The 23,869-nt window shown below is 49.1% G+C and overlaps 1 protein-coding gene across 7 annotated transcripts in view; it reads right to left on the bottom strand.

Annotated features, from left to right (window-relative positions):
- The window catches only part of LOC132807349 (zinc finger protein 239-like), a 32,573-nt gene extending 9,211 nt beyond the window's left edge, over positions 1-23,362 (bottom strand). Inside the window, exons 1-4 of one of the 7 annotated variants that reach the window (XR_009641952.1) lie at positions 5,579-5,883; positions 4,492-4,692; positions 2,492-2,596; positions 1,729-2,379 (exon numbers count right to left, since the gene is read on the bottom strand). Coding sequence is in view for 2 of the 7 variants with exons in the window: in XM_060821579.1 (XP_060677562.1) it covers positions 10,492-11,511 (1,020 nt within the window). In the remaining 5 variants the exon portion in view is untranslated. Of the gene's footprint in view, positions 1-1,728; positions 2,380-2,491; positions 2,597-4,491; positions 4,693-5,578; positions 5,884-7,599; positions 11,762-12,530; positions 12,586-23,262 lie in introns of those variants that run through there. The other 6 variants (XR_009641951.1, XR_009641953.1, XR_009641955.1 and 3 more) reach the window with 6 other exon arrangements.
- Between the last annotated feature and the right edge of the window lie 507 nt (positions 23,363-23,869).

The following is a 23,869-nucleotide window of genomic DNA, read 5'->3' as shown; positions in this document are numbered from 1 at the left end:
CCCATTTCTAATCTCAGTTCAGCCTGCTAATATACCACTTGCCTTGCTGCACCTGTCTGACAACTGGCATTGACTGATGTAGAAGGATGCCTCTAATCAAAGCACTGATCACAGGGTGGTCTGGTTTCAGGACCTGATTTCTCTATCCTCTGTTGATCTCCCTGTTCCCACAGACTAAGATGTTGGTCTGTTCTCAGCTCTGCTAGATTTCTGCTAAAGCTTTGACCCCGCCTTTTATAACTTCTGGAACGATAAAATATTCAATCAAGACCCAAGCCACAATCTCCCAGCCTGTCAACTATCCTAATACAAGGTGTAGTCATAGCAGGGAATCAAACAAGAAAAATAAAACAAAATCGTAAATAAATAGATACACGTGCTTAATGTTTGTTCATGAGGAAGTAAACCAGAAATAGGGGTCTCCCAGGAATCTTCCAATGCCCTACTTGAGGAATTCTGTCACCCTTACACCTATGAGGATCCAGCTATGAATTACAACAACATTTACACCAACAGAAATAAAGCAACGGTTATCAAATAACAATAAACAGCATGGAAATAGACTGTTTCTCTATCTCGTGCACACACGAGATAGATCATCCATGGGGGTGGGTTTGTATTTGCAGCATGGTGTTTGCAAATACATTCAACTTTGCAAGGTTTGTAGCTCAGGTTGAGGATTAGGGTGTAGGTTTGCTCGCTGAGCTGTAGGTTTGATATCCAGACGTTTCATTACCTGGTTCGGGAACATCATCAGTGGCGACCTCCAAGTGAAGCGAAGCTGTTGTCTCCTGCTTTCGATTTATATGTTTGGCCTGGATGGGGTTCCTGGGGTTTGTGGTGATGTCATTTCCTGTTCATTTTCTGAGGGGTTGATAGATGGTAGCTCGATCTATGTGTTTGTTTATGGTGTTGTAATTGGAGTGCCAGGCCTCTAGGAATTCTCTGGCATGTCTTTGCTTAGCCTGTCCCAGGATAGATGTTGTCCCAGTCGAAGTGGTGTTTTCTTTCATCCGTATGTTGGGCTACAAGGGATAGAAGATCGTGTCTTTTTATGGCTAGCTGGTGTGCGTGTATCCTGGTGGCTAACTTTCTTCCTGTATGTCCTACGTAGCGTTTGTGGCAGTCCTTGCAAACCCCCGGAGTATGGGTCTGGGTGATATACGCGTCGGCAGGTCGGTGTGGACTTGTTGGGCCGAAGGGCCTGTTTCCACACTAAGTAATCTAATCTAATCTAAAAAGATTTACAAGGATGTCGCCAAGACTGGAGGATTTGAGCTATAGGGAGAGACAGAACAGGCTGGGGCTATTTTCCCTGGAGCGTCAGAGGCTGAGGGGTGACCTTATAGAGGTTTATAAAATCATGAGGGGCATGGATAGGATAGATAGACAAAGTCTTTTCTATGGGATGGGAGAGTCCAGAACTACAGGGCATAGGTTTAGGGTGAGAGGGGAAAGATATGAAAGAGACCTAAGGGGCAACCTTCTCATTTAGAGGGTGGTACGTGTATGGAATGAGCTGCCAGAGGAAGTGGTGGAGGCTGATACAATTGCAACATTTAAAAGGCAACTGGGGGAAATATGGGCCCCGTGCTGGCAGGTGGGACTAGATGGGGTTGGGATATCTGGTTGGCATATACGAGTTGTCCAGGTTCAGGTGGATTGACAGTACTGAAATACCCATAGTGCCCAGGGATGTGCAGGTTAGGTGCATTAGTCAGGGGTAAATGTTGAGCAATGGGGTAGGGGAATTGCATGGTGGGTTACCCTTTGGAGGATCGGTGTGTAGTCTTTGGGTCAAGTGGCCTGCTTCTACACTGTGGGGAGTCTCTGAAGGGGAAGGGATTTTTGTAAACTGTGCAAGGCAACGCAGGAGTAGTGCGGGGGCCTGCTGTTGGCCTTGCCCTGCCCCTTGCACCTCCCCCTGTTGTTGAGCTGTCTAAAACACAGCTATTCTTTCTCTGCCCTTTTGCTGGGGGCATCTGCCGCTGTAACAATGTTGGGCCACAATAAAGGTAACCAGAACGTACTGCTGGGCTCAGGCTCTCATTGAAAGCTCCAAGCGGTTTTTGTTTTAAAGCTGCTCATTTCTTGCAGCCTCCTGCACTAAGTTTCCAAAGTCGTGTATCAGATGGAGCAGTGAATGAGTAGCTGGTTTCGTTAGAAATTATAAACTTTTCAGGAGTGCAGGCACTGCATCGTTTCATCGGCAGTTTACTGGCAGCACCGGGAGGTATGGGCTGTGTTCATTAGAAAGGAGGTGGAGGTGCTGCTGTTGGACTAGGTGGGACAAGGTTGAAAAATCACAACAGTGGGTTATAGTCCAACAGATTTATTTGGAAGCACTAGCTTTCAGTGCGCTGCTCCTTCATCGGGTAGCTGTGGAGCAGGATCAGAAGACGCAGAGTTAAGAGCAAAAGGTCACAGTGTCATGCAACTGATATGATATATTGACAAATGTAGATTGATGTTAAACATTCAGCACACTTACCTTAATTGTTCACACCATTGAACAAAGGAGTGGGGACATCATGTTGAAGGTGTACAGGATGTTGGTGAAGTCACTTGTAGAGTACTGAGAAGGCTTCTGGTGGCCCTGTAATAGGAAGAATACTATTACAGAGAGTCCAGTAAAGATTTACCAGGATGTTGCCAGGACTGGAGGGTTTGAGTTATAAGGAGAAGCTGAAACTGTCTTCACTGGAGCACAGGAGGTTGAGGGGTGACCTCATTGAGATTGATATGATCATGAGGGTTCTAAGTAACATGAACATCAAATAGCGAGGAGCCTGCACGGTTATGTCAAGTGAGTGGGGGAGAAATTGTGGCATTTGGACACTTTAAATCCATCAAAAACAGCATCTCCATAGAGCATACTGTGCATGTCAGGTGAGGTGCCAGAAGACTGGAGGTTGGCTAACGTGGTGCCACTGTTTAAGAAGGGTGGTAAGGACAAGCCAGGGAACTATAGATCAGTGTGCCTGACATCAGTGGTGGGCACATTGTTGGAGGGAATCCTAAGGGACAGGATTCTACCTTCATCTAGGTGGATGGGCTGGGACTTTTTCACTGGAGCATTGGAAGTGGAGATGTGACCTTATCAACGTTTATAAAATCATGAGGGGAGAGATGAGGTGAACAAAGGGTGTCCTTCCCCTAGGGTTGGGGTTTCAAGATTAGGGAGCAAACTTTGACGGTGACAGGAGAAGGATTTTAAAAAGACTTGAAGGGCACAATTTTTTTTTTTACACAGTAGTTCACGTGAGGACTAAATGTCTAGAGGATGTGGTGGATGCAGGTACAGTAACGTCATGAATAGGAAAGGTTTGGAGGGATATGGGCCAAAACACTGCCAGGTGGGACTGGTTTAGTTTGAGAACATAGTCAGCATTGACTAGTTGTACTGAAGGGTCTGTTTCTGTGCTGTCTGACTCTGGAACTGTCTTAAAACTGGATACTGGTCTTACAACCATTTTTTTGCCTTCCCCCACAAGCATCCACGTGAACTCAGCCTTGAATATATTCTATGACCTCCTAACTGCTGGAAGACATTCCCACTTCTGAACTTAATTCCTCTTGCTAATATGCCACTTGCCTTGCTCATTGCCTGCTGCACCTGTCTGACAACTGGCACAGAAGGACGCTGATGCCCCTCTGAACATCCACGCATCATTCCTGATGAAGAGCTTGTGCCTCAAACTACGACTGTCCTACTGCTCGACCCACTGTGCTTTGCCAGTTATGGTCTTCTCTACGTCAGGAAGACCGAGCGTAAACTTGGGGAATGGTTTGCCGAGCATCACAGCCAGGTCCACAGAGGCTGAGCGGACTTCCCAGTCTCCACCCATTTTAATGCCCCTTCCCACTCCCCTTCTGACAAATTGGAGGAACAAAACCTCATCTTGTCTGAGCAGTCCACAGTCCGGAGGACTCGACACTGAGTTCTCCAATTTCAAATAATCTCCCATCCCATCCCCCAACTCACTTCCCAGCCCTTTCCACTCTTCCCTGCCAACTAGATTCCTTCCTCCCATTCACCAACCAGGTTATGGGGATAAGGCAGGAACAGGATACTGATTGAGGATGATCAGCCACGATCATAATGAATGGTGGTGCTGGCTCAAAGGGCAGAAGAGCTGACTCCTGCATCTATTGTACCTTCTACCTGTCTCCACCTATCCTCACTTCATCACCCTGCCCCCAGCACACCCTTGTTCCACAGCTCTCCCTATTCCCACCCCCAATCCTGAACAAGGGTTCCACCAGATACCTCAACTCTTCCACCTACTGATACTGCCTGGCTTGCTGCATTCGTCCAGTCTCCTGCCTGTCTATTTTGTCAATTGAGACAAAGGCTTGGACTAATTTTTCCAGAGTCTGTCCCCTCACTGGATTCACTCCCATTCCTTTCAGTTGCTCCAAGTCAACAATTGAACCCCAGAATGAAATGTAAATGGAAAAGGGGGTGAGAAAAGAGAATGCTGTACTCACAGATGTTGGACAGAGGAAGGAAGCTGCAGTCTGAGTGAAGCTCAATCTTCATTGAGAGAGGGGAGGGGCAGGAACTTCAGAACCTCATGGCCCAACTTCCGCGTTCACCAATAGGGGAGCTCCGAATGGCAGGAGGACAAATCTCCTTCCGGTCCTCCGGTGAGCCTTATTTGTCCATCAAAAGTAGGTTTTGCCCCTTTTCTGCCGACAATGAGGAACACGCACAATGTTTTGATGACATTGGCAAACATGTGCCCTGCTTGTTGACACCGAGGAGTGTACACAATATGCTCTGTAGCAATGCTGGTGTTATTGACAGATTTTCAGTTTCCAAATGTCTATTGGAGATCAAAAAGGGCAGAGCGATATTTTTTCCCCCATGTGGCTTGATATTTGATTGCTTTTGCATTTGTTTGGCTGCTCAATGTTTTTAAGTCTTTTCCTCTGTGTTGGGGTGACCTTCACAACTAGAGGACATAGGTTTAGGGTGAGGCCACAAAGATATAAAAGATACCTGAAGGGCAATGTTTCCATGCAGAGGGTGGTGTGTGTATGGAATGAGCTGCCAGAGGAAGTGGAGGAGGCCGGTATAATTACAGCCTTTAAAAAGTATCTGGATGGGTATATGAATAGGAATGGTGTAGAGGGATATAGTGCTGGCAATGGGGACTAGATTAATGTAGGATATCTGGTTGGCGTGGACAGGTTGGACTGAGGGGATCTGTTTCCGTGCTGAAAATCTCTACGACTCTAAATAATAAAAAGTCAACTTTTCCAATGAACATATCCATGTTAACAAGGCTTAGTGCACAACCTGCTTTACTAACCGTTCTCAACAGGTCCTGCCCCTTCAATAACTGAGGAACATATACATGCTGGTGCATAGTATCCTTCACTAGTATTTACACACTACCCTCAGCAATTGTACAAGTAACAGTGAGGGGTAAACAGCACAAGGATTAAAACACAGTGAGGGGTAAACAGCACAAGCGCCAGTAAAAGCAGATGGAAAGTGAGTGTAAAATGTGACTATGACAGGACAGGCCCCACATTCCTTCCCCTCCGTCCCCCCCACAACCTGCCTCACCTTTCACCTCCCGGGCCCAGTACCTTCCAGGTGGCCCCATAGTTGACACAGGGGCCGCCCCACGACCAGTAGAACTCCACCACCCAGGCGGCCGACCAGTTCCCAAACAGGCCCTTAACCCCATCCGCCTCCAGAATGGTCACCGGCTCCTGCCTGCTGTACAGCCGGCCGGTGTGGCCGTGACACAGCAGCTGCGCCAGGAAGGCGGCGGTGACCAGTGACGGGGGTCTGCCCCGGGCCGCACGGCGCCATTTTCCTAACGGCCGCCGCTTCCCCGCTCGAGCGACTTCTCCTCCCAACCGCCTTCGCCCCCGCGTGACGTCTGCACGGGGGGATGGGCGGGGCCGGGTGAGCCTCACCGTCACCAAGCAACAGCCACCTCGCGCTACAACTGCTCATTCACAAAAACAAACTCTCCTGTCTCGCTCTGCAGCTGCAGGGGGGACACTGCCACGTTTCGAGGAGCCCTGTCTACATTGGGAAAGCTCACCGCTCCATTTAAACAGATATTCCGACATCTGATACAACGATGTTAACTTTCAACTGCGTTCAGGGAACATGTATTTTGCTCTGAGTAAGTCTATTGAGTTTAACTGCAGCACGGCTGTAGTTTTAAACTTGTTTGCTTTCCTGAACAGCTAGGTTTAAATGTTTTATTCGTTAGAAGAAAATTAGTGATAGTTCACATATCCACCCTGAAATGGGGTGGGTAACTGGATTGAGTGGGTAGGCGCCATACTAAGTTTAACTTTGGGGACAGCCTTTGAGCTGCATATGAACAAACTGCTTACATGTTGCACTTATCGACTGCTAAATATCGGCTCTTGTTATCTTAACACTTAGCCTTCTGATTGGACATTGCAAAGGTTCACCTCCCGCCCACACCCCGCCAGCACCCTTCCCAAGGGTCAGACCCTCCCTCTCTCCAGGCACACAGTCTGAATAATTGACGAAGCAAAATTCACTGTCAAATCCCATCAACATGGAAGATCCCAGCCCACCCTACCTCCCACTCTGTACCCAACCCATCCAAAAACCACAAAACATCATCTCATCTTTAAAAAACAAAAGAAAAACTGGACCGCATCAAAACGTTCAACAACGGTCAACGCTATGACTGTTACACAACACTTTACGGAGCTACATTTCAACTTGAGTTCGTTTGCACTCCCTCATGAGAGTTCACATTAAAAGCTCATTGTACCAAATCAACGGCATGCCACAGCTCTCTGGAATTCAGCGGAATTCTTCCTGGTATCCCTCATGTTTTCTGGTTTTTTTGAGAAAGGAGACCCTCCCGTGAGCTTCGCCTTCAGATCTCCTTGGCTACGCCCAAAGTTTCGGCTGATCAGTTCAAGCACAGGGTCGCAGCCTTTTCTTGCTAAGCTCAGCTGGCTTAAACGTTAGCAACGCCTCTGGTTCCCGTTGGGATTTACGCTCCCGAGCGCAGACCTGGCCCGCAGCCTCTAGTCCCACAGGTCCTGCTGACTGCAAACTGTCCTTCTGTCAGCAAAAATACAAACACGACGGGGACAGTGTTCATTTCGCTATTCTCAATGTCAACTCTGACCCCACGAAAGGTTCTCTTTTCAGGGGCGGGCATGTCAATTGCCTACTTGGGGTTTGGTGAAATGTCTCAACAAGTGTTTCCGTTTGTCTATATTTACAAGAATTCTAACCCCAACTAGACATTTACATGTAAAATCTAAGAATTATGCAACGTGACACATGAAAGCATGATGAGGAGCATCTCCTGTGTCCTCTCTCAGCTCAGAGAAGACTTAAACCCCGCTCCCCCCTGTCACATTCCTCCAGGTGACAAAAGGAACTTAACGCAGGCGGATTATAAGGGGTTGCTCAGTGGTCACAGCGCCAATGGACCCGGGTTCAATTCCAGCCTCAGGGGCAACTGTCCGTGTGGAGTTTACACATTTCCAGCCTGCGCCTGCGGTGCTCCGGCTTCCTCCCACAATCCAAAGATGCATAGGTGAGGGTGGATTGGCTATGCTAAATTACCCATAGTACCTAGGGATGTGTACGTGAGGGTGGATTGGCCATGCTAAATTACCCATAGTACTGTTAGGACGGAATTTGTCCTTGCATGTTCGTTTTAGGAGGAGAGACAACAGACGCTCAATTGTTTGGCACAAGCAGACTTTATTGCAGAATCGTAGCTGATACAGTGAATCACCATGCATTCACTGGAGAAGGCGCGTTCTGCCTTCCCCTCCCAAATCTGCTCCTGCTATACTCTTTGCTAAGCAGAGCTTCGCGGAGCTACTAAGCATTGCCTTATTAGGACATTTCGCGATTGCTAGGCGTTTCCTGTTATTGAGCTCATTTGGGCATTGGCAGCTGAGCTGGCCACGTAAGCAACAGTTTCAATTTCCCAATCAGCAGCTACAGCTACAGTTTCGATTCCCCAAACAGCAGCTATAGCTCCACCCTCCCTTGACCTATTTTATCCTAACAGTACCCAGGGATATGTAGGATTGGGTAATTTAGCATGGCCAATCTACCCTAACCTACACATCCCTGGGTACTATGGGTAATTTAGCATGGCCAATCCACCCTTAGTGTAGGATTGGCCAGGCTAAATTGTCCTATAGTATCCAGGGAACGTGCAGGTTTGGGTGGACTGGCCGTGCTAAATTACATAGTGTTTGGGGATGTGCAGGTTAGGGGGCATTGACCATGCTAAATTACCCATAGTGCCCAGGGATGTGTAGGCTAGGTGGGTTAGCCAATGGGAATTGCAGGGTTACGGGCAGAGGTCTGGGTGAGGGAGGGTTGGTGTGAATTGGATGGGCTGAAGGGCCTACTCCTACACTGCAGGGGTTCTAAGCGTGAGATGAGGTGCTTGACAGAAACGATGGGGAAGAGGCAGTGAAAACACAACGAGACCGTTTGAAAGTGGGAGCATGACAGGAGGGGGTGGGTAAATGGGATGTGGTGAGGGAGGGGGCTTAGGAGAGAAAGAGACACAGAAAGAGAGGGTCACACACAGATGCAACTGGTGAAAGTGGGGAAGATTGTGATAGGTTCAGATAAGGTGGAGGAAGAAAAGCTGTTCCCTATTCACTGATAGTGACAAGGTCAGGGGCGGCCTGAAGGTCAGGGGTTTGAGCAGGAGAGAGAGGAGGAAAACAGAGGAAAAACAGGTTTACCCAGCAAGCAGCAATACGCTGGAATCCGCTGTCACCTCAGAGAGACAGACAGACGCAGAGAGAGAGAGAGACAGAGCCAGAGACGGGGAGGTAATCAGATGAAAGGCCTCCCTGTGCTGTGAGATCCAAAAGGAGCACGCGAGCAGCTGCCCCAGTGTTTCTGGCGGTCTGAGGCATCTCCCCCTCGCCCCATTACCGGTACCGCTCTCCCGTCCCATTGGCACCTTCCCGGTGAACGGCCCACTCTCCCAATACACTCAAGCTGCCCCTTCCCCCACCCCCCCCGGGGGCTGGAAGAGGACGGAACAGCCCGTTCCGGAGCGGAGCTCGGGAACGCTGCCCATGTCCGCGACGTCCTTTCCGAGAAAGGAAACAAAAAGGACAACAGACAGGGGACCACCCGCATCAACGGGAATGACAACATTTCACCCTCAGACAAGGCTTTGTCAAGAGATGTACAGCATGGAAACAGACCCTTCGGTCTAACCCGTCCGTACCGACCAAATATCCCAACTCAAACTAGTCCCACCTGCCAATACCCGGCCCATATCCCTCCAAACCCTTCCTATTCATATACCCATCCAAATGCCTCTTAAATGTTGCAATTGTACCAGCCTCCACCACATCCTCTGGCAGCTCATTCCGTACACACACCACCTTCTGTATGAAAACGTTGCCCTGTAGGTCTCTTTTATATCTTCCCCTCTCACCCTAAACCTATGCCCTCTAGTTCTGGATTCCCCAACCCCAGGGAAAAGACTTTGCCTATTTATCCTATCCATGCCGGTCATAATTTTGTAAACCTCTATAAGGTCATCCCTCAGCCTCCGACGCTCCAGGGAAAACAGCCCCAGCCTGTTCAGCCTCTCCCTGTAGCTCAGATCCTCCAACCCTGGCAACATCCTTGTCAATCTTTTCTGAACCATTCCAAGTTTCGCAACAGCGGGGAGACCCAGAAATGGAAAAGACTGAAGGGGGAAGTCAGCGGTTAATCTTTTGAAGAGGTTACAAAGGAGAGACCTCTGTTTGCAGCGGGAATGACCCCCACAGTAGCAGGTCGAGGTGGACGGCATTTAAAGAGAAGCTGGATACAGACGTCAGGGAGAAAGGAACTGAAGGGAATGCTGCTGTAAGGGAAATCAAGTGTGAGCGAGTGAAGGGGAGGTGCGTAGAGGCTCACATGGGTCAGAAATAGAGAGAGAGAGACCAGTTGAGCTGAAGGACCTGACTGGAGACTCAATGGGACAGAGAGTGAAATCTTGGATCCACCTGCAAGAGAAGGAGAAACACGTGATTTACCTTCCAGGATTAAGCAAGTCCCGCAGATTCTGCAGATCACTTTATTGGCCAGAGCACTGAGTATAGGGGTTGGGGTCTGGACAGGACATTGATTCGGCCACTTTTGGAATACACAGGAACCTCGATTATCCAAAGGACACATGCAGGGTGTATTTCAGTCACTTGACGATTAGATCCCTTACAGTGTGGAAACAGGCCCAACCAGTCCACACTGAGCCTCCGAAGAGTAACCCACCCAGACCCATTTCCCTCTGACTAATGTACCTAACACGACGGGCAATTTAGCATGGCCAATTCACCCTGACCTGCACATCTTTGGACTGTGGGACGGAACCGGAGCACTAGGAGGAAACCCACGCAGACGCGGGGAGAATGTGCAAACTCCACACAGTCTGTCGCTTGAGGCAGGAATGAAACCCGGGTCCCTGGTACTGTGAGGTAGCAGCGCTAACCACTGAGCCACCGTGCTGGTTCATCTAATTCTGGATAATCGAAGTTCCTCTGTATTATGTGCACTTCTGGTCTATCGGAAGGATGTTCCCCCGTGTGGACCTGCTGGTGGATCTGGAGGCCGGACGAGTGGGGGAAGCCCTTGCCGCAGACCAGGCAGGTGAAGGCCCCCTCGCCGGTGTGGACCTGCTGGTGCCGCAGCAGGTTGGACGACTGGGTGAAGCCCTTGCCGCAGAGGGAGCAGGTGAAGGGCCGCTCCCCGGTGTGGACCCGCTGGTGCCGCAGCAGGGTGGACGAGCGAGTGAAGCCCTTGCCGCACAACGAGCAGGTGAAGGGCCGCTCCCCGGTGTGGACCTGCTGGTGGGTCAGCAGGGTGGACGACTGGGTGAAGCCCTTGCCGCAGACGAAGCAGGTGAAGGCCCCCTCGCCGGTGTGGACCTGCTGGTGCCGCAGCAGGTGGGACGACTGGGTGAAGCCCTTGCCGCAGACGGAGCAGGTGAAGGGCCGCTCCCCGGTGTGGACCTGCCAGTGCTTGAGCAGGTAGGACGAGTGAGAGAAGCCCTTGCCGCACACCGAGCAGGTGAATGGCCGCTCCCCGGTGTGGAGCCGCTGGTGGGTCAGCAGGTGGGACGAGTGAGAGAAGCCCTTGCCGCAGACGGAGCAGCTGAACGGCCTCTCCTCGGTGTGGACCCATTGGTGCGAGAACAGGTTGGATGACTTGGTGAAGCCCTTGCCACAGACGGAACAGGTGAAGGGCCGCTCCCCGGTGTGGACACGCTGGTGGGACAGCAGGTGGGACGAGTCAGAGAAGACCTTGCCGCAGACGGAGCAGGTGAAGGGCCTCTCCCCGGTGTGGACCCGCTGGTGGGTCAGCAGGTGGGATGACTGGGTGAAGCCCTTGCCGCAAACGGAGCAGGTGAAGGGCCGCTCCCCGGTGTGGACACGGCGGTGGATCTCCAGCACGGAGGGGGAGCGGAATCCTTTCCCGCAATCCCCACACTTCCACGGTTTCTCCATGGCGCGCGGAATGCCTCCTGAGACTTCCTTTCCCCACAGTGGGCAAACTGGCTCAGGCACGTGCCCCTGTGGTTCAGGTAAAGATGATACTTTAAGAGCCTACTGAAGCAGACAAAAACGTTCAAAGAATTTTCCCCTTCTGGACTGAAAGAGGGACGTCTCTCCTGTCCCACGAATCAAGGGGCTCTGTCAGACCTTCACATGGTACTCAGTTGCGAAGCTCTACCTGCAAAGCTGCTCTTCTCATATCCTGTGAAAAGGGGATTACAAAAGTCATTGCTGCCTGCACACAACAGGAAATCAGAACAGATCATTCTAGTTTCTGTAGAACTTCCCTAAAACAATCAAGTTACAATATGCAGATGCCAGTGTTGGGCTGGGGTGTACAAAGTTAAAAAAAAATCACATCACCAGGTTGTAGTCCATTAGATTTGTTTAGAAGTTCGAGCTTTCAGAGCTCTGCACCTTCATCAGGTAGCTAGTAAAACCTCCAGGCGAAAAAGACAGCAGATGCTGGAGATCAGAGTGGTGCTGGAAAAGCTCAGCAGGTCAGGCAGCATCCGAGGAGCAGGAACAAAAAAAATCAACGTTTCGGGCAAAAGCCCTTCATCAGGAATGAGGAAAGAATGAGGACACTTTCCTCATTCCTGAAGAAGGGCTCATGCCCGAAACGTCAAATCTCCTGTTCCTTGGATGCTGCCTGACCTGCTGAGCTTTTCCAGCAACACATTTTCAGTTCTGATCTCCAGCATCTGCAGGCCTCATTTTCTCCTATAACCTAGAGTTGTGTGATTTTTAACTTTAAAAAGTGTTGCAAATCTCCACACACACACACTTTTCTTCAATTCTCACTCTGCTGTTTCTGATATTACCCATCCCCCAGTATTGTCCAGAAAGGGACAAAAGCTGTAAATCTCCATCCCACACACTCTTTAACTCTTGCTGTACCTAATATCCCACCTCCCTCCCCCATGCTCCAGCAGGGTCTGACTGATGCTCATTGACTGAGCCACACTCACCTCTTCCTGGACACAGGGACCCTCCAGACCAACACAACATCAGCTCCCCTTAACCGCCCCCCCCGTAACGGCGCATGTGCAGGAGCATCCGGTCACGTGAATGGAGGGACCGCCGTCGTCACAAAGGCCGCGCGTTGATTGGAATGAGTGCCCGCCCGTGCGGCGTTCCAGCCTTTCCCATTGGTCCACCGCGCCGTGCGTCACGCGGCGGCGCTGGTCTTTGTGACGCCCAGGCCCACGTGACCTCTCTCCTCCACCACCACCCCCAACGCGCCCCTCCCTTCACCTTGACACGGGGAAGCATGACCAATGGGGAGCCTTGGAGGACCGGAAGGAAGGTTGGTCCTCCTACCAATCAGAGCATCCCCTCATTGTCTGAATGCGGAAGTTGGAGCATGAGCTCCTGCTGCTCTCTCTCTCTCTGAATGAAGATTGAGTGTTACCCCAGACTGCACCAACCTCTGTGAGTACAGCACCCTCTCTTCTCACCCCTCCTATTCCATTTCTTTTCTCATTTTGGGATTAAACTGTTGGTTTGTAGGAAGTGAAGTGAAAGGAGGTGAACTCAGGAAAGGTGCATATGCTGGATGCATTGGTCTGGATCGCTGTCTGTGTCTCTCTCGTGTCCTTCATCAGGAATTGCGGAGGGGGAGGGGTGGAAAGGGTGCTGAGAGATAAATAGGAAGGTGGGAGTGGGGCTGGGGGTAAGGTAGATGCAGGTTGGGTGGGGGGTGATGGTGACAGGGTGGAGCAGATTGGTGGGAAGGAAGATGGACAGGTGGGACAGTTCAAGAGGGTGGTGCTGAGTTGGAGGGTTGGAGCTGGGGTGGGAGGGGGGAGGGAATGTGAGGAAACTGGTGAAATCGATGTTGATGCCATGTGGTTGCAGGGTCCTAGGCCACCTGATACCTGGAGGAAGAATGCCTCTGCATTGGGACCCTCCAACCATACGGGATCATTCTCCCCCTCCCCCCCCAGCCCAATCCCAGATACAACCCTCGAACTTGGGAATGCTCTTTTGAACTGTCCCACCTGTCCATCTGCCTTCCCATCTATCTGCTCCACCCTCCTCTCTGACCTGTCACCTTCTTCCCCCACTTTCATCTACCCATAGCATTCTCAGCTCCCTTCCCCCAGTCCCACCTCCCTCCCCCAGTCCCACCTCCCTCCCATTTATCTCTCAGTCCCTTTGGGCCCACCCCACATTCCTAATCAAGGGGTTATGCCCAAAACGTCAAACCTCCTGCTCCTCAGATGCTGGCTGACCTGCTGTACTCTTGCAGCACCAGACATTTAGGTGCTAATTTGTCTGGATGTTCTGATGTGACCCCTTCGCAGATGTGAAGTCACATTCGAGAAAAACTCCTTCATGGAATGTGGGCTTTTTTTTTGGCAAGGCCAACAATGTTTTCGTCCGTAACTGCCCTTCAGACAAGAGGATTGCCAGACTTTAGGGGGCATTTTAAAAGTCAAGCACGTGAGCCATCATATGCAGGCAGCACCAAGTTCATGCTAGCGGGTTTCCTTCCCTGAAGAGCGTTATTGAATCAAATGGGTTTTCAGAAAAGTTTCATTCTCTCAATGACTGAGACTAGTTTTCAATTCAGATTTTAAAAAAATAAATTTAAATTCCCCAATGTTTGTTTTTACTGGTATTTGGACCCATGAGCCCAGATTATTTGCCTGGGGCCTCCGGATTGCTGGTCCAGTGTTGTTGTTATAACATCACTGACTCACCTGGACAGCATTGAGAGTCATACAGATGTATAGCACACAAAGAGACCCTATGTGCAACTGGTGCATACCGAGCCCATAGCCAAAATTGATCTAGTCCGATGTGCCAGCACGTCCCTCTAAACCCTTCCCATTCATATTCCCATCCAGATGCCTTTTAAATGTTGCAATTGTCCCAGCCTCCACCACTTCCTCTGGCAGCTCATTCCATACACGCACCACCCTCTGACTGACAAAGTTGCCCCTTAGGTCCTTTTTATGTCTTTTCCCCTCTCACCTCTAGTTCTGGACTCTCCCACCCCAGGGAAAAGACCTTGTCTATTCACCCTATCCATGCCCCTCATCATTTTATAAACCTCAATAAGGTCACCCCTCAGCCTCCGATGCTCCAGGAAAAACAGCCCCAGCTTATTTAGCCACTCCCTGTAGCTCAAACCCTGGCAACATCTTTGTAAACATTTTCTGAGCCCTTTCAAGTTTCGTTTAACTGAACAGTAAAAGTCATACTGGACAGGGATATATCATAGTGTTACTATGCAATATGTATTTATTTACGGCTGTATAAATTTGATTTATAATTTATTTCTAGTTATATCATAGTGTTGTAGCCATGTTATGTATTCCAAGTTTTGGAGAAGATTTGTAGCTTGGCTGCTCGTTGTTGTGGTTCTGTTTGCCGAGCTGGGTATTGGTGTTGCAGACGTTTCGTCCCCTGTCTAGGTGACATCCTCAGTGCTTGGGAGTCTCCTGTGAAGCACTTCTGTGTTGTTTCCTCCGGCATTTACAGTGGTTTGTCTCTGCCGCTTCCGATTGTCAGTTCCATCTGTCCGCTGCAATGGCCGGTATAGTGGGTCCAGGTCGATTTGTTTATTGATTGAATCTGTGGATGAGTGCCATGCCTCTAGGAATTCCCTGGCTGTTCTCTGTTTGGCTTGTCCTGTAATAGTAGTGTTATGGATGTGGATCATTAGCTGTCTTCCTGTTTGTCCTATGTAGTGTTTTGTGCAGTCCTTATTGTGTACAAAATCCCATGCAAGGCCTGCACAAAACACTACATAGGACAAACAGGAAGACAGCTAACGATCTGCATCCATGAATATCAACTAGCCACGAAACGACACGACCAGCTATCCTTGGTAGCCATACACGCAGATGACAAGCAACATGAATTCGACTTGGACAACACTACTATTATAGGACAAGCCAAACCGAGAACAGCCAGGGAATTCCTAGAGGCATGGCACTCATCCACAGATTCAATCAATAAGCACATCGACCTGGACCCAATATACCGACCGCTGCAGCGGACAGCTGGAACTGACAACCGGAAGCGGGCAGAGACAAACCACTATAAATGCCGGAGGAAAGATCACAGAAGCGCTTCACAGGAGGCTCCCAAGCACTGAGGATGTCACCTAGACAGGGGACGAAACGTCTGCAACACACATTCCCAGCTCGGCGAACAGAACCACAACATGTCATGTATTTCCAGTCATACCCTTTACAGGACAGGAGAATACTGGGCTCAATGCTGACTCTGTGGATGAATCTAGTCAGACTCATTCCTCTCTATATCCACAGAGTCCTGAAAGTGTATTCCTCTATAGGGTCCCTCCAGTCTCACTTGGGTATTGATCGACTCCACTACAGTCATCCTCAGAGCGAGCATATTCTAGGTCTTGTTACCAAAGCAAAGTTCTTGCTCTGATTCTCTTCCCCCCACACACACATCTTGGTCTGTCAATATGGTAGAAAGAGAGGGGGGGGCAGATAACTAGGTTAGCAAACTGCATGAGGGTGGCATGATGGCTCAGTAGGTAGCACCGATGCCTCATAGTGCCAGGGACCTGGGTTCAATTCCAGCCTCGGGCGACTCTCCGTGTGGGTTTCCCCCGAGTGCGCCGGTTTCCTCCCACAGTCCAACCTTGTGCAGGTGAGGGTGGGTTGGCCGTGCTAAATTGCCCAGAGTGTTCAGGGATGTGTAGCTTAGGTGCACGTGTCAGGGGTAAATATAGGGGAATGGGTCTGGGTGGGATACTCATCACAGGGTCAGTCTGGACTTGTTGGGCCAAAGGGCCTGTTTCCACACTGTAGGGGTTCTAATTCTTAACTTTTCTTGGAGCTAGATCTGTCAAATGTCAGGAATCAGAAAAATTGGGAGGGAGCGTATTAGGTACGGCAGTAGGGAGAGTGTGTGGGATGGAGACTCTCAGGTTTTGGGTTATGGGCGTGGAATGAATATTCCGTGAAATCGATCTGTTAAACTCTGAGATTCTACGTGATACTGACAGCGATGACTTTCTAATTGACAGGCTTTCACAGGAGGATTTACCTGCATATCTTGAACTAATTGCCTCAGCCAGCTTGACTCATTGGGACTGGAATTTTATCGACCTTTTGAGTAGAGAAGGAGGATTGTCCCGCCTGCTTCCAGAGATCTGACTGGTAAAGCACTGAGATGCCGCTGTTCGAGGGTGGAGGGAGCTTTACCGGAGCGGAGAGTTAGCCAGCCGGCCACCCGCAGCAGAGTGGGACGTCAGAGGGAGCGTCGAACCTGGAGGGAGCCCGCGCCGTGGGGAAACCGTGGAAGTGTGGGGAATGCGGGAAGGGGTTTCGAGTCCCCTCTGAGCTGGAGATCCACCGGCGCGGTCACACCGGGGAGAGGCCGTTCTCCTACCCCGAGTCCGGCAAGGCCTTCATTGGGTCCTCCAAGCTGCTGAGGCACCGGCGGGTCCACACCGGGGACAGGCCGTACCCCTGGCCCAAGTGTGGCAAGGCCCTTCACCCAGCTGTCCCACCTGCAGACGCACCGGCGCCTCCACACACCAGGGAGAGGCCTCTCACCTGCCCCGGGGGCGGCAAGGCCTTCAATCGATCGCCGACCCTGCGGACGCACAGGCGCCTTCCAAACCTGATCGCACGGAGTTGAAGTCTGCAGCGAATCCCACCCAGGACTGGGGGGATCGTGCCCGTGGGGGGATTGTGCCCCGTTCAAAGACAGTGGGTGAAGCGGGAAGGGAGCGAGGCTTCCTTTCTGCCGGACTGGCCGCTCTCGCTCCCTTTGCTTCCCGTGGGACCGATGCTGTTTGAGGCTGGGACTGCACGTTCCCCGGGCCAAAGATCTGCAGGAGCTGAGGAAGTGCACTCCTTTCACACCGGATGGTAAATCATGTTTGTCCCATCTATTTCAGTCTTAAATACCCTCCGTGACCTGGCCTCCCAGCCTCCTGTGGCAGTGAATTCCACAGATTCCCCACTCTCTGTCTGAAGAGGTTTCTCCTTATCTCCGTTCTAAAAGGTCTAAGGCTGTGCCCTCGGCTCCTGGTCTCTCCTACCAATGGAAACATCTTCCCAATGGTCACAGGTAGATCAAAGTCAAATACAATAGCCTCTATTCCATTGAGTGTCCAGCACACTTTATAACACTTTGTAAAATCAGGAGGGCCATTGATCAGGTGAGTGGCAGGTGTCTTTTCCCGATAGAATAAAGAATATTCCAGCACAGGAACAGGCCCTTCGGCCCTCCAAGCCTACACCGATCCAGATCCTCTATCTAAACCTGCTGCCTATTTTCTCAGGATCTGTATCCCTCTGCTCCCTGCCCTGTCATGTATCTGTTGAGGTACATCTTAAATGACACCATTGTTCCCGTCCCTACCATCTCCGCTGGCAACACATTCCAGGTACCCAGCACCCTCTGCGTAAAGAACTTTCCATACATATCTTAAATCTTTCCCCTCTCACTTTGAACTCATGACCCCAGGTAACGGAGTCCTCCACTCTGGGGAAAAACATTTCTTGCTATCCACCCTGTCTATACCTCTCATGATTTTGTTGGCTTCAATCAGGTCCCCCCTCAACCTCCGTCTTTCCAATGAAAATAATCCTGATCTATTCAAACACTCTTCATAGTTAGCATCCTCCATACCAGGTAACATCCTGGTGTACCTCCTCTGCACCCTCTCCAAAGCATCCACATCCATTTGGGAATGTGGCAACCAGAACTGTACGTGGTATTCCAAATCTGGCCGAAACAAAGTCTTATCTAACTGTAACATGACCTGTCAACTCTTGTACTCAATACTCTGTCCGATGAAGGAAAGTGTGCCATATGCCGCCTTGACCACTCTACTGACCTGCATTGCCATCTTCAGGGAACAATGGGCCTGAACACACAGATCTCTCTCTACATCAGTTTTCCCCAGGACTTTTCCATTTACTGCATAGTTCGCTCTTGAATTGGATCTTCCAAAATGCATCACCTCACATTTGTCTGGCTTGAGCTCCATCTGCCATTTCTCTGCCCAACTCTCCAGTCTATTCTCCATTCTGCTGTATTCTCTGACAGTCCCCTTCACTATCTGCTACTCCACCAGTCTTAGTGTCAACTGCAAACTTGCTAATGAGGCAACCTACACCTTCCTCCAAATCATTTAGATATATCACAAACAACAGTGCTCCCAATTAGCCTAATCTCATGCTAGTGCTCTTAAGAGTTCTGTAATTTATTGTACGGTTATTGTATTTCTTTCTCCCTTGTGTCTGTATCCAGCTTCCCCTTAATTCTACTCCCCTCTTCATCTCTTTGCCCACTCATCATCCCTTCACAAATCAGCATATCATAAGACCATAGGAGCTGAAATTAGGCCATTCACCCTATTGAGTCTACTCCACCATTCAATTGTGGCTGTTAACTTTCTCAAGCCCATTTGTCCCGAAACCCTTGATCCCCTTGATACACGAACATTTCTGTCTCCATCTTAAATACGCTCAATGATCTGGCCTCCACAGCCTTCTGTGGTTGTGAATTCCATAGATACACCACTCTCTGGCTGAAGAAGTTTTTCCTTATCTCCCAACGAAAGGGTCTTCCTTTTCCTCTAAGGCTGTACCTTCGGATCCTAATTTGTCCTAACAATGGAAACATCTTCCTAACAGAGCCGACCAGAGTTCCCAGTCACCACCTATTTCAATTCCCCTTCCACCCCCTTTCTGACATTACCATCTTTGGCCTCCTCTATTGCCACAACGAATCAAATTGGAGGGACAACACCTCATCTTAATAGGGAAGGAAGTAAGCAATAAATAATAGATCACTACAGAGTGCTCAGGAACAAAGGGACCTTACTGTCCAAGTTCAGAGATCCCCGAAGGTATCAGTACAGGTAAAACGGGGGATGAGGAAGGCATAGATTGGTACTTTTTCACACAGAGGGTGGTGCGTGTGTGCAATGAGCTGTGAGAGGAAGTGGAGGCTGGCACAAATACAACTTTTAAAGGGCAGCTGGATGGGGATGTGAATAGGTAGGGTTTAGAGGGATATGGGCCAAGTGCTGGTAAATAGGATAGATTAATTTCAGATATCTAGTCAGCATGGATGAGATGGACTGTTTCTGTGCTTCCACAGAAGCACGGTGTTTCTGGCCATCCACTTCATTTTGAAATGTTTTCACTACCACTTGGAACACCCTGTTAGGGTTCAGAGTGTGCCAGGTCCTGACATCTCCTTCCTCACGTCTCCTGTGTATTTTAAATCAATTATACCAGTCGTATGTTACTGGGTTAGTACTTTAAACACACAGACACACACAATATAAACCAGAATTTCTATTCGGTATGGAAAGTGATGACTTGTTTCAACTTTGCTAACTGGGTATCAGAAGGGGAGGATCTGCAGACAGAAACCTTGGAAGAAATTCCATAACAAAACCTGACAGGGTCACTCAATATCATTGGGGGGTTGAATTTGGAAAGAGAAATCCATTCGACCTGCTTCAAAAGGTACTGGACATCAGTGTGAGCAGAGAAGCACTCCGAAAGGAACCACCAGTGAACTGAGCTTTAACTGGTTACACAGACTGAGAGGGGAACTGGAGCATTTATTTTACCCTGGAGCATCAGAGCCTGAGGGGTGACCGTAGAGAGGTTTATAAAATCTTGAGGGGCATGGATAGGGCAAATAGCCTAGGTCTTTTTCCCCAGGGTGGGGGAGTCGAAAACTAGAAGGCATAGATTTAAGGTGAGAAGGGAAAGACTTAAAAGGGACCTAAGGGACAACTTTTCATGCAGAGGGTTGTACATGTATGGAATGAGCTGTCAAAGGAAGTGGTGGAGGTGGGTACAATTGCAACGTTTGAGGCATTTGGATGGGTATACGAATAGGAAGGGTTTGGAGGGATATGGGCTGGTGCTGCAAGGGGGGATTAGATTGGGTTGGGATATCTGGTTGGCATGGGCAGGTTGGACTGAAGGGTCTGTTTCCATGCTGTACATTTCTATGACTAGCACTCGCTGCGTGGCTCCTTCATCAGGTGATCGTGGAGAATAAAATCATAAGGCACAGAATGGATGGAAAAACATTACAGTGCACTGAAATGATATATCAAAAAACCCTGGATTGTTAAGTCTTTCATCTTTTAGTATGGGCTGCTCGTATCGTTCATTTGTAAATCCCAGAATTTCCTCAAAGACATTTTCTTGAGATAACTCAAAGTTTAATAAGAAAAAGGTGACATCTCAGCTCTGACAATGCATTAAAGGTGTGAAATCAGGGTCTGTCTGTATCACAATCTTGAGTCAGATTGGTTCTATTTCCAAAGTGGAATTTACAAAATATTACATGGATTGAACAGCCTGTATATTGTGCATTTTTGAGAAAAAATAGAATGTCTCTGCAAATATAATTCTGCAAATACAAATTTACCCCCATGGATGTATATGTGTGTGAATGAGACAGAGAAAAGTCTATTTTGTATTGTATATCCCTATGTCTACTTGATAACAGATACTTTATTTCTGTTGGTGTAAATATTGTTGTAAACCATAGCTGCGTATGAATAGTTAGATGTTAGGGAGAGAGAATGCCTCAAGTTGGGCAGTATAAGATTCTGGGAGAGCCGTATTTCTGGCTTACTTCCTCATGAACAAACATTAAGCATGAGCATGAGCATTTATTTATTTCTAATTTTGTTCTTTTCTTTTGTTTGATTCCCAGCTCGGACTACACTCTGTGTCTGGATGGTTGACAGGCTGGGGGATTGTGGCTTGAGTCTTGCATAACTGAATGTTTTATTGTTCCAGAAGGTGTAGGGGTGGGGGTCAAGGCTTCAGCAGAAATCTAGCAGAACAGAGAACAGACCAATATCTTACGGTGTGGGAAACTGAAATCCGAGCTGATCATGGCTGATATATCCATTGTCCCAACTACCCTTATCTCCCTGACCATGAAAACCCATCCAATTGTGTCTTGAATATACTTAATGAAGATGCCTCTACTGCTTCCTTGGGCAGAGAATTCCATAGATTGATTACTGTCCAGGAAAAGCAATTCCTCCTCGTCTGTTCTAAATGGCACCGTGGCACTGCGAGCAGCACTGCTGCCTCACAGCGCCAGAGAACCGGGTTCAATTCCTGCCTCGGGCAACTGTGTGTGGGTTTCCTCCCACAGTCCAAAGATGTGCAGGTTAGGTGAATTGGCCATGCTCAATTGCCTGTAGTGTCAGGTGAAGGGGTAAATGTGGGGGGGGGGAAGGTTGCTCTTCAGAGGGTTGGTGCGGTCTTTTTGAGGTGAAGGGCCTGTTTCCACACTAAGTAATCTAATATAATCTAAAATCTACTCCCTTCAACTTGAGGCCTGGTCTCATCCACCAGCAGATTTGACTGGATAGGGTAGGGCTTCATCCCCACAGTGCAATGAATTCCCACTTTCCACCAAACTCCCAGATGTATTCCCTCACTCAGTTGCTGTCTCAAATGAAAGACTTCATTGTAATTTATTTTGCTCCCAATAAGAGCAAAACATCTTGGGAAGCTGCTCTGAAAGTCCAACCACACTTCTGCATTCACCAAAGACAATTCCAGTATTACAGCACAGAAACAGACCCTCTGGCCCAACTCGTCCGTGCTGACCAGATATCCTAAACTAATCTTGTCTCATTTGCCCACATATGGCCCATATCCCTCTCAACACTTCCTATTCACATACCCATCAAGATGGGTTTTAAATGTTGTACTTGTTGCAGCCTCCACCACTTCCTCTGGCAGTTCCATAAATGCACCACCCTCTGTGTGAAAAGGTTGCCCCTCATGTCCCTTTCCCCACTCACCTAAAAGCAAGCACTTTAGTTCTGGACTCTCCTACCCTGGAGAAAAGACCTGGGGTATTGACTCGCCATGCCCCTTAAACATTTATAAGGTTAACCCTCAGCATCCAATGTAGAGAAAGTGAGACCTGCAGCTGCTGGAATCAGAGTCGAAACGTTTGGGGTTGGAAAAGCACAGCAGGACAGGCAGCATCTGAGGACCAGGAGTGTTGACGTTTCAGGCCCGAGCCCTTCATCAGGAATGATGTGTGGATGTACAAAGAGGCCTCAGCGTCCTTCTACACCAGTCACTGCCAGTTGTCAGACAAGTGCAGCAAGCAATCAGCAAAGCAAGTGGTATAAATCACAAAATGAACTGGGATTAGAAGTGGGGATGTCTTCCTGCAGTTAGGGGGGTTATTGAATATATTCAAGGCTGAGTTCCTCTGATTTTTGAACAAAGTGTGGATATTTATGTTGTGTGGTTGAGGTGGGGTTTTTTTGAGTGATTTGTGTGTTAGAAGCAGGTACAAGGCAAGAAAATGGTTTTAAGACCACAACAGAACAGTTACGGTCAGACAGCACAGAAACGGACCCTTCAGCCCAACTATTCCACGCTGACTATGTTCTCAAACTAAACTAGTGCCACTTGCCAGTGTTTGGCCCGTATCCCCCGCACCTTCCCTATTCATGTACTTATCCAAGTATCGGTTAAACGTTGTATCTGTCCGTGCATCCACCACTTCCTCTGGATATTCATCCCATACATGAACCACTCTCTGTTTATGAAAACCTTGTCCCGAATCGGTCCACGCCGTGCATTCATTTGCAGCAACCGAAAGGAAAGGGAAGTGAAAGATTGAATCCAAGAATGAAAATAAAAGGAAAAGGAGTTGAGAAGAGAGTGCCGTACTCACAGATGGGTGACGGAGTGAGGAGGTTACAGTCTGGAGCAAACTCAATCTTCATTCAGAGAGAGGAGCAGCAGCTTCCGAAGCTCGTGTTCCAACTTCTGCATTCAGACAATAGGAAGGCTCTGATTGGCAGGAGGACCGGTATCCTTCCGGTCCTCCAGTGCTTCCGATTGGTCCACCAAAAGAAAGCCGTGACGCGTGCTTTGCGAGGAGCATGCGCGGTTTCATCCTCGTAACGGCGAGCATGCGCAGTATGCTCTCTGGTGATGCTGCTGTTACTGGCAGAATTGAAGTGTCCAAATGCCAAGAGAAGTAAAAAAAAGGGGAGATGCACCGTTTCTCCCCCCCTGTGACATTTACCTTTCCTACACGCCCCATTACTTTATAAATCGAAATAAGGTCACCCATCAACTTGTGGTCGTTGATAGGGCGACCAGAAGTGTACTCAGTACTCTACACGTGGTCTCACCAATATCCTGTACAACCTCAACGTGATGTCCCACCTCCTGCACTGAACGGTGTGAACAATGAAGGAAAGTGTGCTAAACGCCTCCTTCACCACCCTGTCTACCAATGATGCAACTTTCAAAGAACTATGTCCCCAATTTGG

This window comes from Hemiscyllium ocellatum (genome assembly GCF_020745735.1).
Source record: "Hemiscyllium ocellatum isolate sHemOce1 chromosome 27 unlocalized genomic scaffold, sHemOce1.pat.X.cur. SUPER_27_unloc_15, whole genome shotgun sequence".
NCBI lineage: Eukaryota > Metazoa > Chordata > Chondrichthyes > Orectolobiformes > Hemiscylliidae > Hemiscyllium > Hemiscyllium ocellatum.
This window is presented reverse-complemented; position numbering and strand designations above follow the sequence as displayed.